Source organism: Myxine glutinosa, chromosome 2, assembly GCF_964187855.1.
Source record: "Myxine glutinosa chromosome 2, kmMyxGlut1.1, whole genome shotgun sequence".
NCBI classification, from domain to species: domain Eukaryota; kingdom Metazoa; phylum Chordata; class Myxini; order Myxiniformes; family Myxinidae; genus Myxine; species Myxine glutinosa.
In genome coordinates, this window is record NC_136262.1 from 230,282,755 (window position 1) to 230,297,874 (window position 15,120).

Here is a 15,120-nt window from a genome sequence, read left to right on the forward strand (position 1 = left end):
TGGTCAGAGAATGCTTGGATTCGGAAGTGGGTCAGAGAGCGGAATTCAGGATTGCAAAGCAGATAGCGAAAGAGAGGTGTGATGTGATGGGGGTGAGTTGCTTGAAGGATGAAGTGGGACAAATCGTTGTGGACCCAGATGGAATTAAAGGAAGATGGAAAAGATATATGGAAATGCTGTTGAATACAGAGAATGAATGGGATGGCAACATAGAGAGTAACCCAGTTTTAGGACCGGCAGAGAAGATAACTGAGAAGGAAGTTGAGGAAGCGATAAAAGCAATAAGAACCACCTTTTTCGGCCATTTTCCCCCGCAGAGCAGGGGTTGGCCTTTTTCGGGCACCATGGTCTCCTTTTTGAAGCAATGTTTTACGGCCGGATGCCCTTCCTGCCGCCAACCCTGTTAGTCGCCTCTTGCGACACACGGGGAATTACCAGTGAACTGGTACTCAATTTGCCGACCTCGGAAGGATGACAGGGTGAGCGATAAAAGCAATGAAGAGTAGAAAAGCGGGAGGGCAGACGGGAGTTGTGGGAGATATGTTGAAGGCAGCAGGAAGTTGGGGTGTGAAGAGAATGACAGAGATCTGTAATCTGGTGGTGAAAGAAGGCCGCATTCCAGTGGATTGGGAACTGAGTACCCTCGTCCCTCTATACAAGGGAAAAGGTGACCCTCTGGAGTGTGGCTCGTACCGAGCGATAAAGTTATTGGAGCATGGAATGAAGGTATTGGAAAGGATGTTGGAGAGGAGGATAAGGAAGAAGGTGAAGATCGATGAAATGCAGTTTGGATTTATGCCAGGAAGAGGCACGACAGACATGCTCTTTATTGTGAGGCAGTTGCAGGAGAAGTACATGGAGAAGAGGAAGAAGTTGTTTCGTGGGTTTGTTGATCTGGGGAAAGCATTCGATAGTGTTCCACGCAAAGTATTGACATGGGCATTGAGGAAGTAAGGAGTGGAGGAATGGTTGATCAGAGTAGTGATGGCAATGTACAAAAGAGCACACACAGCTGTAAGGACAAAGGACGGGAACAGTGGTGAGTTTGAGGTGAAGGTGGGAGTGCATCAGGGGTCGGTACTAAGTCCACTACTATTTGTAGCTGTGATGGAGGTGCTGGCTCAGAACATAAAGGAGGGTTTACCGTGGGAGTTGTTGTATGCAGATGATCTGGTGTTGATTGCGGAAAGTATAGATGGACTGAAGGAAAAGATGAACAAGTGGAAGAAATGTATGGAGATAAAAGGTCTGAAGGTGAATATCGGAAAGACGAAGGTGATGGCAAGTGGTAAAGCATGTGGTGAGGTGGAAAGTACTGGGAAGTGGCCATGTGCTGTGTGCAGGAAGGGTGTCGGAGTAAACTCCATTCAATGTACAATGTGCACTGAGTGGGTTCATCAAAAATGTAGTGGTCTGAGAGGGTCATTATCCAGTGTGGCAGCTACATTCAAATGTAAGGTATGCACAGAGGGAGCTGCGGATGGAGGAAATGTTGAGTTGGATCTTGGAGATGGCGTGAAGCTGGAAGGTGTGAAAACATTTTGCTACCTCGGAGACATGCTGAATGGAGAAAGTGGATCAGACTCGGCAACGGTTGCTAGAGTGAGATGTGCATGGAAGAAGTTTCGGGAACTGAGTGGCATGCTGATGATGAGGGGAGTGTCGTTGAAGCTGAAGGGAAAGGTGTCTGCTGCATGTGTGAGAAGTGTTATGATTTATGGGAGCAAGACATGGGTAATGAACATAGAGCAGCAACTAAGGCTGGAAAGGGTGGAAATGCGAATGGTTCAGTGGATGTGCGGAGTATCGTTGAGAGAGTGGAAGACAAATGATGAATTGCGAAAGATGATGGGAACAGAGCCTGTGATTGATGCTGTTAAGAGGAACAGGTTGAGATGGTTTGGTCATATGTTGAGGAAGGTTGAAAGTGACCGGTTGAGAAGAGTGATGGAAATGAATGTAGAAGGAATTAGAGGGCGGGGAAGACCGAGAAAGACTTGGCTGAAGATGGTCGAAGAAAAAATGCGGTCAAGGAGGTTAACAAGGAGAGATGCAGAAAATAGGGCAAATTGGGAAAGATTGTCATGGGGACCGCAAGGCTAACCCCCGCTCTTGCCGGGAAAATGGCCTTAAAATGCACGTTGTTGTTGTTGTTGTTGTATAAAGTCATTTTAAAGGATTAAAAAAGGTTATTCTGAAGGGTAATTCTCGAGGATACTAAAGGGTAATTCGGATGGGTTATAAAGGGTCATTTTAAGGGATTATAAAGGGTAATTCGGATGGCTTATGAAGGGTCATTTTAAGGGATTATTAAGGGTAATTTGGATGTGTTATAAAGGGTCATTTTAATGGATTATGAAGGGTAATTCTCAAGGGTAATTCGGATGGGTTATAAAGGGTCATTGTAATGGATTATAAAGGGTAATTCTGAAGGGTAATTCTCGAGGATACTAAAGGGTAATTCGGATGAGTTATAAAGGGTCATTTTAAGGATTAAAAAGGGTAATTTTGAAGGGTAATTCGGATGGGTTTTAAAGGGTCATTATATGGGATTATAAAGGGTAATTCTAAAGGGTAATTCTAAGGGGTAATTCTTATAAGTTATAAAGGGTCATTTTAATGGATTATAAAGGTTAATTCTCAAGGGATATTTGGATGGGTTATAAAGGGTCATTTTAAGGGATTAAAAAGGGCAATTCTAAATGGTATTTCGGATGGGTTATAAAGGGTCATTTTAAGGGATTATGAAGAGTCATTCTGAAGGGTAATTCTCGAGGAAACTAAAGGGTAATTCGGATGAGTTCTAAAGGGTCATTTTAAGGGATTATAAAGAGTAATTCTAAAGGGTCATTTTGAGGGATTATAAAGGGTAATTCTCAAGGGCAATTCGGATGAGTTATAAAGGGTCATTTTAAGGGATTATAAAGGGTAATTCTAAAGGGTAATTTGAATGGGTTATAAAGGGTCATTTAAGGGATTATAAAGGGTAATTCTAAAGGGTAATTCGGATGGGTTCTCAAGGGTCATTTTAAGGGATTACAAAGGGTAATTCTAAAATGTTTCTTTCGTTTCTTTGTTTTGCCTATTAGTATTACATATTAAAAACGCCAAACTGAAGCGCTTCCTTCAGACACGGGCAAGATTGTTATTTAAGGTGTAATCAGACCGTCTCCCACGCAGCAGGTGTGAGTGCGTGTGTCGTTGTTTATCTCTAAACGCAGGCCTCAGAAGGTGGAACAGAGCCCTTCATTTTCATGTTGGAGCTCTCATTGTATCCACCTTCGTGTGTATGTCTGTATGTATGAGTGTATGAGTGTGTGCACGTATATATGTGTATGTGTATGTGTATGTGCGCGTGTATGTATGTCAGCATGTATGTGTGTGTTTTTAATGGTGTGTGTGTGTGTGTGTGTGTGTGTGTGTGTGTGTGTGTGTGTGTGTGCGCATATGCACGTTCATGCGTGTGTAATTGCCACCGGTCTTCATCTTTCTCAGGCCATCCTTCCACTCAGGACGGCTAAATGGCAGGCACCCCTCCCTGTGCACGTGTGTGTCCTCCTCGAGGGGTTAGATTCAGCAAAACCCATAAAGCCATGGGCGCCTCCCTCTTCCCCCACCAAAGCTGCGCACGAGTGTGTGTGTGTGTGTGTGTGTGTGTGTGTGTGTGTGTGTGTGTGTGTGTATATGCACGTTCATGCGTGTGTAATTGCCACCGGTCTTCATCTTTCTCAGGCCATCCTTCCACTCAGGACGGCTAAATGGCAGGCACCCCTCCCTGTGCACGTGTGTGTCCTCCTCGAGGGGTTAGATTCAGCAAAACCCATAAAGCCATGGGCGCCTCCCTCTTCCCCCACCAAAGCTGCGCACGAGTGTGTGTGTGTGTGTGTGTGTGTGTGTGCGTGTGTGTGCGCACGCACGAAACCCTTATGAGAATATGGGAAAAGATTAACAATTGAGTCAAATGTGAAAGGGCAAAATCACATCAAGTATAAATAGGCCTTATCAATCCATCCGCCAAGATGAGCACAAGATGGTCAGGTATTATTTTTTTTATTGCTTACGTGTTTATTTATTTATCATTTGAGCTTCAATGTGTCTGTACAGGCCATAACATTTTTTACCATTTAAGCTTTTATCATAAAATTTTCAACAAACCTGTATTATGAGAATATGGAGAACACTAATGAATAAAATGTACCATTCATATTATTTTTTATCCGTTTTCTTTTTTGTCGGGATTAGTTAAGAGTCCAAAGCAGACGTGGACAAGCTTTCCATTTTGAGATGCTTTCTAGTTAACTTTGTAGGACTTAGGACTTAGTACTTTTGCGGTTTATTTTTGTCGTGCCATCGTTCATCTTTTTAAAAGCAACTTGAAACTGTTGCGATGGTTGCTTGAGTGAAATATAAACAGCATTAAAATGGCATCTGGCTTTGGACCTCATTTTGGATAAAGAGCTCCCTCCTGTGGCAACGAATAGCTCACAAACAGTGATGTTTGCAGAGTCACTGACAGTCACATTTAGTCTTTAGGTATATATAGTTGAGCAGTTTTTGAGGATTTACAATTTATCAATTCACACAGATGGAGGTCAAGGAAATCAGGTTAAAATATAGACATGGATTGTCAGGAGGACGATGCATTATACATTTTACTATTTTATACATGATGATATGGCCAGTGGCCAGGAACAGATGGCCAGGGGATGAGATACTCAGAGGATCACCATCGAGCCAGAATCCAAATGGTGGTCTGTCTCGCATCTCGTGACTTCACTTGTGCCTCAAATGGACCCACATGAACAAATGAGTCCAGGTTGCATGTCACCTTCATATGGACTTGTGTCGGGTGCCACTTTGTAAAGTGCAAAATAGGTTCTGGGTGTTAAGTTTGAAGATTATGTTTTGTACAAACCTATCGGAGAGTTCCATGGAAGCCCGACTGTCCGATGAGTGCTTGTGGCCGCGAAGACGTCCACGCTCAGACCACTCACGCTCACCAATCCCCCGTGCCGAGTCCACGCTATCATGCCTTCTGACGGAGAGAATAAGGGGAATAAAAAGGGTGGAATCAAATGCCTAATACATGTGCATCAACTATATCTGATCCTACAACCTTTTTGGATAACACTGCAGAGTCCTCACCAGTCGAAATCCACTTTTACATAAAAAGAGAAATTAAAATTAGATGGATGAATCAACACCGAATTTGCTTCCACTTCTTTAATGGCTCCAATTATTCCCACCTTTTTGTGAGGTCGGATGGGGAAAGTCTGTTTGGTGCAAGTCCCAAAATAACAGTTGGCTGATTAGGCCTTACAATCGACTTAAGGTGGCAGGAATTTTGAATTTGGCCATGGTACCGGTGATGACTTGCACTTTGGCACTGGTGGCCATGGTACTGGTGGACGACTTTGTGAACGACAATGTGGGATTATTAATACCCACACTATAACGCCAGCAGATGGGAAATCCAGATTAATGTCCATCCAAGGACAAATGGAAATTATACTGCATTGGCCTGCCGGGTGGTGGCTTAGGACAAAGGAGGGCAAAAGGAGGAAAGGAGCCTGGTGTTGGCTTAGCTGTTATGGTGGTGGCTTGGGATCCTAGGATCCTTGGTTCGAATCCCGGTCGATCGCTGAATTAACACCAGGGGGGTTGACTCAGCCTGTCATCCTTCCGAGGTCGGCAAATTGAGTACCAGCTTGCTGAGATGAATGATCCCGGTGTGTACCCCGATTTAGAATAGGTACACCGTATCCCTGCGCATCGTAAGAGATGACTAAGGGTTGGCGTCAGGAAGGGCATCCGACCATAAAAACATTGCCTCCAACAGGGAATCATGATTGTCATGGGGCCCGCAAGGCTAACCCGTGCTCTAGCGGCGAAAAATGGCCTTAAAAACGATCATTCATTCATTCATTCATTTGGCCTGCCCGTGAATAACCAGTCCATCATTTCATAATTGGGTCGGGAATCAAATTCAGACTAGCTCAATGGTTTGTGTGCTCCGTTTGCACCATTGTGTCGGACTCAAATCAACGAAGAATATGTACATTAAAACTAGAGTCAAAGACAATCCACGGACGTGTTTTTGGCTCCCAGGCCTTCTGTGCCGGGAGCCACCAATTTTAAAGAATAATACATATTTCTTAAAAAAACGCCAAACATTTTAACAATGCCAATCACGCATACTCAGCCTCAAAACGAAAGTACATGGTCAAACAAAATCTGTCAAATCAATGCACTTGCACAGCTTGGACCAGAGACCAAACCTCAAAAAAAAAAACACATACTCCCCACAAAAATGAAGAGGGTGGTTAAATGCACAAGATTGCTGGCAAAGGAGGAACGGAGAAAGGAGACAAGTATTCAGTCATTATTTGGACGTAATAAATTGATGGCCAATAATCATGTTGCCCACACAACTAGAGCTATGGCAGACCTGATGGGAGGCCGAGAGCCCTGTCGCTTGGAATGCCGCATGCCCATCGGGGGACTCGTGGTTTGGCCGTGTTCCGAGAGGTTGGCTGTAGGCAAGGGCAAAGCCTGCTGGGCAGTAGCCCCGGGTTGCACAGCCATGTGGTGTGGTGGTGGGATGCTGTTACTTGTCGTCTCGCTGCGATAATCGCTATCGTCCTGATCATCTCCAGCTGGAAAGAGGAAAAGAATCTCTCTGATCCACAGGAGCCACTGAAAATACTGCAAATACCATTAACCTTTTGGGTTTGAGGTTAAAACACGACTCGCGGAATCAATTAGAGTTTTTATTTGCTTATTAAGGCCCTTTTGGGGTCTAATAATAACAACCAGATGCCAATGTAGATTACATGAAATACATAATGGCTATTGTGAGGCCTAACAAGCAAGAATAGGGAGTAAGGGACATGCAAGGCCACACCACTCTTAAAGGAAGCTGTGCAAACAAGGAACAGTAGGCAGCCCTTGGGACAGCAACACAGCGCGCAAGTTGTCCAAGTCACTCAGCAGGCCAGAGACAGCAGGCCAGAGACAGCATGCCGAGGGATTGGTAGACACAAAGGCAGGCTAGTGGAAGATGCAGACGAGACAACACGAGACAATACAAATAACAACAATAACCTGCATTGACCTTTCTGAAGAAATGTCTTTTTTGCGCACAGAGCCTGCATTAAATACCAAATACCAAGCACTCGTGGAAAGATACCGATATGCATCCTTATCGAAGCCTGCTGTATTCCCTAAAATCAATGTGGGACTTATCAAACCTGCCTTGTTCAGAACACGTGACCAGGACAATGACCTGTGCCCTCTGATGTGATCTCGGTCATCACATCGAGCTCGAAGTGCACTTCCTCTGCTTCCGGAACGCCAAATTGTCCGAGATGGTTTCAACCGCCGATGGACCACACTATCATATCCGCCTCAATTTGGCTTGCGCAATGCGCAGTGTAACTATTTTAGTCACTAATAATCGATCTACAGGAAGTCCCTCGGCAAGAAATTATCAATTTTAAAACCATTAACGTAAAAGCTTGCAATTTGTCCATGTTTATCGGGAACTATAATGTAGGGCAGACAGGTGATTCATTAAAGGGATAACTGCAGGATGTTTATACCTTTAAGCTTTACAAGCGTTAGTGTGTTGACAGGTGGTGAATGTTACAGGTATACCATGGTATCACAGGCTACAAAATGTACGATGGATATAATGTTAGATATAAAAAACAACATTAAAATGTAAGTTATACTTTTGTTTTTGCACATCTTCCTCCCCTCCCCCCCCCCCCCCCCCCATTCCCACGCCACCTCCCCCAAACCCCCTCCCTCCCACAGATCTCTTGATGTCCCTGCTCTCAAATGTTGCGTTTGTGTGCTTCCCCCTCTCTCCCCATATTGTCTACCGCTCCCCTTATTATGTATTTCATTTTTGTGTGATTAATGTTCGCTCTTTCACGAGCCTCGATCTTGCATACAAAAAAAAGAAAAATATATAAATATATATATATTCAGATAATGATCCGTAAGTACCTGGCCTGACACAAAATCTCATGATGAATAAAAGGGACCTCCTATTTTCCGAACTATCTTTTACCAGCAATTTCAACCTTCTAAAATAACCAGTATAACTTTCCCGATTCTATTTTTATACTTCTATGGGTAAGCTATGCACTTCCTGATGACCTCAATTTTTTTTTAATTAACCTTCAAAAAACCAAGAGGTGCAATCTCTAGTCGGATCTCATGGACTCGTACCCTAAAGCGAAGATGTCTTTTGAATATGTGAACGAAATGAATTGAAGAGCGATTAGATGGATACTTGGTATCAGACATTGTAAGTTGTTCTGAAAAGATTTGCTCTGTGTCCATAGGCTCTGCACCTTTAGGCCATTCATTAGGCGATTGCATCATTCATTTGATGCTTGTCCCACTCAGGAAAAGCTAATGTAAGACTTGGCTCAAGCTTGGAGGAGATGGAATTGCAAATAGGATCCCCCTCATGTGCAGACAATTGCTTCATATTTTCAAAGCATTTTGACAAGTACTTATAATTAGTGAAGGTCCTCAATGCTTCGGGCATATTTATACTCCTCAAAGAGCTTTTTAAACAAATTCAAACCAACTGTTTGAATATGTTTGAATGTGTTTGTGTGTGTGTGTGTGTGTGTGTGTGTTATCTCCAAATGCGGGTTTCAGAAGGTGGCACAGAGCCCTTCCAGGTCTCAATGTATACACCTTTGTGTGTGTGTGTGTGTGTGTGTGTGTGTGTGTGTGTGTGTGTGTGTGTGTGTGTGTGTGTGTGTGTGTGTTGGTGCATGCACACCTGCATGTGTGGGTGTATGCATTCAAGTTGTTTTTGCCTGCTATCCACACACATGTGTGGGCCTCAGGAGATGCAACAGAGATCTACTGGGTCTCAAAGTATCCATCCACCTCTGCACGCACAAGCATAGATGCATTAAAACTTTTGTTCAATCAATGCCATGGGGGTCGTTGTCATTCGTACAGTTATCTTGCTTGATCTGGACATTGCCTTGCCTCTTCTGCATGCTCGGTGTTCGGGTTTAAGGATGTGGTTGAACATTCTCTGGGATTGGTGATATCAGTTACATCTCAAACTACTTTATAATACTATCTCTCAGTAATATTGATATTCTTTGATATTCTTGATATCTCTCAGTAACAGTAATATTCTTTTAGAAATTGATGGAGTCCTGCATCCTGGCCAAAGCTATAATGTTGCCGGCCACTGCGCGATCACAGGAGACCACTGGGCCAAGTTAGACAGAGATTTAGCACCGAATGATCTTCTAAACGATATATTTGTGGGACATGGTGTTGCTGTCGTTTCTGCGTGTGTGAGGCCAGAGGCTCATGGCCCTTACAGAGATCGGTCTGCCAGTTGCAGAAGGACTCACTCAATTATGGGCGTAGAAAGACTTGCTATCTGCTTACACCCTTTTTCTTTGTCATCTCTATGGCAGTACCAATGCTCCATGACCACATAAATACATGTCTGCAGGTGAAAAGGGAACTGTGGCTGATATGAAGCTGTGACTTGACCACGTTTTGAAATCTTCAACGAACTCGCACCAATCCCACTCGATATACAGATGTGCATATGTTTTTACCATGCACAATGGGTTTTGCTGCTCTATTTGCCTTTTGTTTTACCTTTCCTTTCATTTCTCTTTATGTAGGCTTAAACTGATTATTCACTCGATTGCATTTGGCATCAATTTGTTTCCAAGACCGCAGTAGTCAATTTTCTGAAAGCCAGTGACTCGTGGTGTCATTGCGCAGTCAATAAGTTGCTTAAAGTATATATTTTTCTTATCAGCATATTTCCTTGAAAAATACAAACAAATTGCAATTATGTTTCAAGAAAACATCCTTATGTAATTGATACAGGGCCAAAATCCAAGCTACCACTGTGCTTTTGCTGTTTCCCAGAAAACTGCTACACCCAGAGAATTAATTTAGTGGTGAGAGTGAAGGGGAAGGGATGTAGATATGGTTCAACAGAGGGTAACAAAAAAGTGAATGAGTTTGAGAAAACAATTGTGGAAGGGAAAGGAGTAGTAGAGATGGACCGACTCATGGAAGTGCACATCCTCACACCAAAAAGTGGAAATACATATCACAGGATTGGGTGCACAGATACAGGGTTGCTGTAGGTACGAAGTGCAAGGGTACAGAAAAGAACATGCCGTTGATTGAGGGAAGATCTATAAGCATGCCCGGTGGCATTGCGAAGGTTTTCTACCAACAGACCACTGGATTTCTGGTGCCGCATGTGAGTAAATGTATTATGCCATGCATCATTAAATTCAAACATAATCTCATTGTATTTTCGGGAATCAAAATAATATTCTAAGACGGTCTTAAATTCGTACTCCATCTGCCCTGGATTTCCCAAAATTCGGGTGATTGCTCAAATTACCTGGCACTTAGTGTTTGTACAATCCCTCTACATGCTTTTCTTTATAGAGTTAGTAATTTGTTCAAAGTTCTGCAAAACACTTGTGATTTATGGAACATACTCTCATCATGTTCTAAAAACAGCAACAGCTATAATAAAGTAAGAAAAAAAATGCACCCCTTCCCTGTCATGCAAACCCATGCCCCACTCCCGCAATCATGCATTCCAATAAACACAGGGCAGATGTGTGATGCGTGCCAGAACTGAAACACCCCTGTGAGTTCGATATTCATCCAGTGGTCTATTTGGTAATAAGAAAACCGTTTGGCTGCATTGGTAACTAAAAAGCTGCATCAGCTAAATGCTCGCTACAAATTTATGATTATTATTATGATTCTGAAAGTCACATACTCTGTTGTTCTCCCCATCCAAAATAATTCCAGTTGCCTGTAGTGCATCAGTAGAGGGTGAGAGGGAGCAAGAAAAAAACATAGACACACTTCAGCAAATCAAAATCACTTCATTGGGCACCCACCGTCAAGGGAAGGACAGGGAGGAGAAAGAAAGACAAATGGAAAGACAAACGTGCACATGTGTCGACAAAACATACCGTTCACAGCTCATTATTGTCAATGTACAAGTTTGGATCAAAGTAAATGTTCCAAGAGGCAGAAGAGCGAACAATGGTTTTGAATGCATCCATTAAACATCGGGGCGGGGGAAAACATCATTTATCTGGGGGTTGTGACTCACAATCAGAAGATGGAGAATGTTTATGATGCACAACGTTACACAAACTGCATCGTTCATACCAGTTTTTAAACTAGAATTATGCACGAGATTAAACAAAAATAAACATATATATATATATATATATATATATATAATTTAAGAAACGAAGTAAATTCCTGCGTGGGGCTAGTGTGAAAAAATTCTGACAACCCGGGACTTGAACCCAGGAACCTCATCACTTACGTGGTGACAGCCCACTGAGCTATTGAGTCTCCAGGATATCCTCAAAGATTTCTCACACTAACACTACGAGCTTTATAATGGTCGATGAGATTAAATGCACGATGATGCACGAGATTAAACAAAAAATATATATATACATTATACAGTGTATATATATATATATATACGTATATATATATATATATATATATATATATACGTATATATATATATATATATATATATATATATATATATATATATACGTATATATATATATATATATATATATATATATATATATATATATATATATATATACGTATATATATATATATATATATATATATATATATATATATATATATATATATATATATATATATATATATATATACATATATATATATATATATATATATATATATATATATAGTCCTTTATATATATATATATATCTATCTATAATTCCACTAATCTCTGTGTGTATGTGTGTGTGTATGTGTGTGTGTATGCGACAACGATTTCTCGACAACTACCGGTCCGATATACTTGAAACTTGCCAGGTATATTGCTGGGGACCCGAGGATGTGCCTTTTCAAGGTTTGAAATTAATCGGACAAGTACTTACCGAGCTATGGCGATTTAGCCGTTCGCCGTTCGCTTTGGCGTTGCGAATGGACCAAACCATTCCATGTAAATAGAGGGGGGGGTTCTGTGGTCGTTGCGAATGGACAAAACCATTTCATGTAAATAGAGGGGGGGGGATTGTCACTGTACTCGCAAGCCGTTCGCCGTTCGCTTTGGCGTTGCAAATGGACCAAACCATTTCATGTAAATAGAGGGGGGGGATATAATTTTAGATAGATATATAGTACGGGCATATATATAGTACGGGCATGCCCTAGTATATATAGAGCTTAGTCCTTTTCCTATGTTAGTTCTGCGTTGAGTAGAGTCAGGAGAATAGGTCCTACTTCTACCGACTTTCCAGCCTCCCTAGCCTCATGCCCCTTTGCGCTGACTTTGGTTCATTTTGGGCGAGTTAACACGAGGCAGGCCTAGGAGGGTCGGGGTGGAGACAAATGAGGGGCGGCAGAAGCACTGACGGTAAGAACGAGCCGCCAATCAGGGTTCAGAGGTGGTGGCGGCAGCGCTGCGTCACAGGGCGTGGTAAGAAGGTTTGAGGGGATTCGAGAAGGTTCGGGGCTGATCTATATAACCCATCGCGCAAAGCCCCCGAGAGGACTCGACTCGCAGCAGTAAAAGGACTCGCTGATGAGAAGGAGAACTCGCGCGCACTGACCAACCAGGAGGGATCATTGACGAGCAGGAGTTGAGAGCGTCCAAGGACTGTGAGAGATACGCGGGTGAAGAAAGAAGCACATAAACCGGAATACGCGCTATTATAAAGTGACGCTCGGTTGAGTTGGAGGCCGATCCATATACAGTGCATTAAGTCGCGCGAGTGATAACGGCTGTGTAATCGCCAGCCGCGCTGAGAGACCCGCATTTACCATTATACCTCATCGGCTGCCTTTGTTTGGGAGACGCGCTACGAGGTTCCTTCCACCGCCTGCTGCAATCTTCGCGGGACGTGCTGGGACTGTGGAAAGCCTGACGGGGCCATTCCTGGACGACCACGTCGACGCGTCTGGTTGGGACATCAATCCATCTGCAATTCCCTGTGTGAGTGTGATGGGCCCGAGTCCGGGGGATAAGATAAGACTGACTATTCTCCATGGGGAGTCCCTCCTATGTTTAAAGTTTCGCATTGTTCGGAGAAGCAGTTGCAGAGAAAATTATACATATATATATATATATAAAATAGGTCCAGGCATGCCTCTTTTTCTTATTTTGCCATCTCAGCAATGGCTTTCTTTCTGCCACTCGACCTGTCAAACTCCTCCGCCCCCTGAACACCACCACCCAGTCATTCACAGTAGACAACTGCATCTCCTTCCTCTCTTTCTTCCAACGCAAAATTGACAACATCTACAACAGCTTGACCACCGCCGCACCCGCTCCCCCTCCAACCACCTGCCCCCCCTTGTCCTGCCATCCCCTGTCTCGATTCTCACCAATCTCCCCTACTGACCTCTCTGAACTCCTCATAGGAATGAAAACTGCCACCTGCACTCTTGACCCCATCCCCTCCAGCTTTGTCAAAGCCTCCCTCCCTGCTCTCTCTCCACTTATCATTGCAACAATAAACTCCTCCCTGTCTACAGGCATCGTCCCACCTTCCCTCAAAATTGCTGCTGTTACCCCCATTCTAAAAAAACCTGGTCTAAACCCTGACACCCTAAACAACTTCAGACCCATCTCCAACCTACCCTTTCTGTCAAAAGTTTTGGAACGCGCTGTAGCCACTCAACTCAAACATCATCTCTCTGCCAATAACCTGTATGAAACGTTCCAATCCGGATTCCGGTCCAACCACAGTACTGAAACGGCTCTCCTCAAAATCACCAACGACCTTCTCCTCTCCTCTGACGCTGGCAACCTCAACATTCTCGTCCTCCTCGACCTCAGCGCTGCCTTTGACACCATCGATCACACTATCCTCCTCACCCGACTTGAATCCACCTTTAACGTTACCGGCACTGCCCTCTCTTGGATTAAATCATACCTCTCTGACAGATGCCAGTTCATCTCCATCAATAACTGCAAATCCCCCACTGCTCCCCTCCCCCAAGGTGTCCCCCAAGGTTCAGTTCTTGGCCCCCTCCTCTTCATCCTTTACCTGTCCCCGCTCGGTCACTTAATCCGCCGTCATGGTCTCCAATTCCACTGCTTCGCCGATGACATCCAGCTTTTCATCTCCACCAAGTCCGTCTCCACCGACACCCACTCTATCCTGACAAACTGCATCACTGAAATAAAATCCTGGCTTCAAATCAACTTCCTCAAGCTTAACTGTGATAAATCTGAAATAATCATCATTGGCCCAAAAACGCTCACAAAATCCACCCATAACTTTGCCCTCAACATCGACGGTATCCCAGTATCCACCTCCCCTCACATCCGGAATCTTGGCGTCATCTTTGACCAAACCCTTTCCTTCGACAAATACACTAAACAGATCACAAAGTCAGCCTTCTTTCACCTGAAAAACATTGCCCGTCTCCGCTCATCCCTCTCCTCCACGGCTGCAGAAACCCTCATCCACGCCTTCATCACCTCCCGTCTGGACTACTGCAATAGCCTCCTCTATGGTTCACCCTCAAAAATCACCAATAAACTCCAATACATTCAGAACTCCGCTGCCCGTCTACTCACCCATTCCCGGACCCGTGACCACATCACCCCCGTCCTTTACAAGCTTCACTGGCTCCCCATCCCCCAGAGAATCCAGTACAAAATCCTCCTCTTGACATACAAAGCCCTCCATAACCTGGCCCCATCCTACCTGGCTGACCTCCTCTCCAGACACACTCCCACCCGCAACCTCCGCTCTGCTGGTACCAACCTCCTGACCCCCTCCATCCGGACCAAATTCAGATCCTGGGGGGACAGGGCCTTCTCCATCGCTGCTCCCACCCTCTGGAACTCACTACCTCACACCATCAGAGACTCCTCCTCACTCACCACATTCAAAACATCACTAAAGACCCACCTGTTCAACACTGCATTCAACATTCAACCCACAGCATTTAACCACTGACTATCTCTTCTCCTTCTCCCTCCTTTTGCTTTAAATATTTCCCTATTGATTCTTGTCTTTTTGCAATTGTTGTTTTCATGTATTGTTATGCATT

At 43.8% G+C, this 15,120-nt stretch overlaps 1 protein-coding gene across 1 annotated transcript in view; it reads right to left on the bottom strand.

Annotated features, from left to right (window-relative positions):
- Window positions 1-15,120, bottom strand: part of LOC137422153 (protein unc-13 homolog B) — a 745,568-nt gene that overhangs the window by 722,091 nt on the left and 8,357 nt on the right. Inside the window, exons 3-4 of the mRNA XM_068108912.2 lie at window positions 6,449-6,656; window positions 4,916-5,035 (exon numbers count right to left, since the gene is read on the bottom strand). Coding sequence (XP_067965013.2) covers window positions 4,916-5,035; window positions 6,449-6,585 — 257 coding nt within the window. The 5' untranslated portion in view covers window positions 6,586-6,656. The remainder of the gene's footprint in view (window positions 1-4,915; window positions 5,036-6,448; window positions 6,657-15,120) is intronic.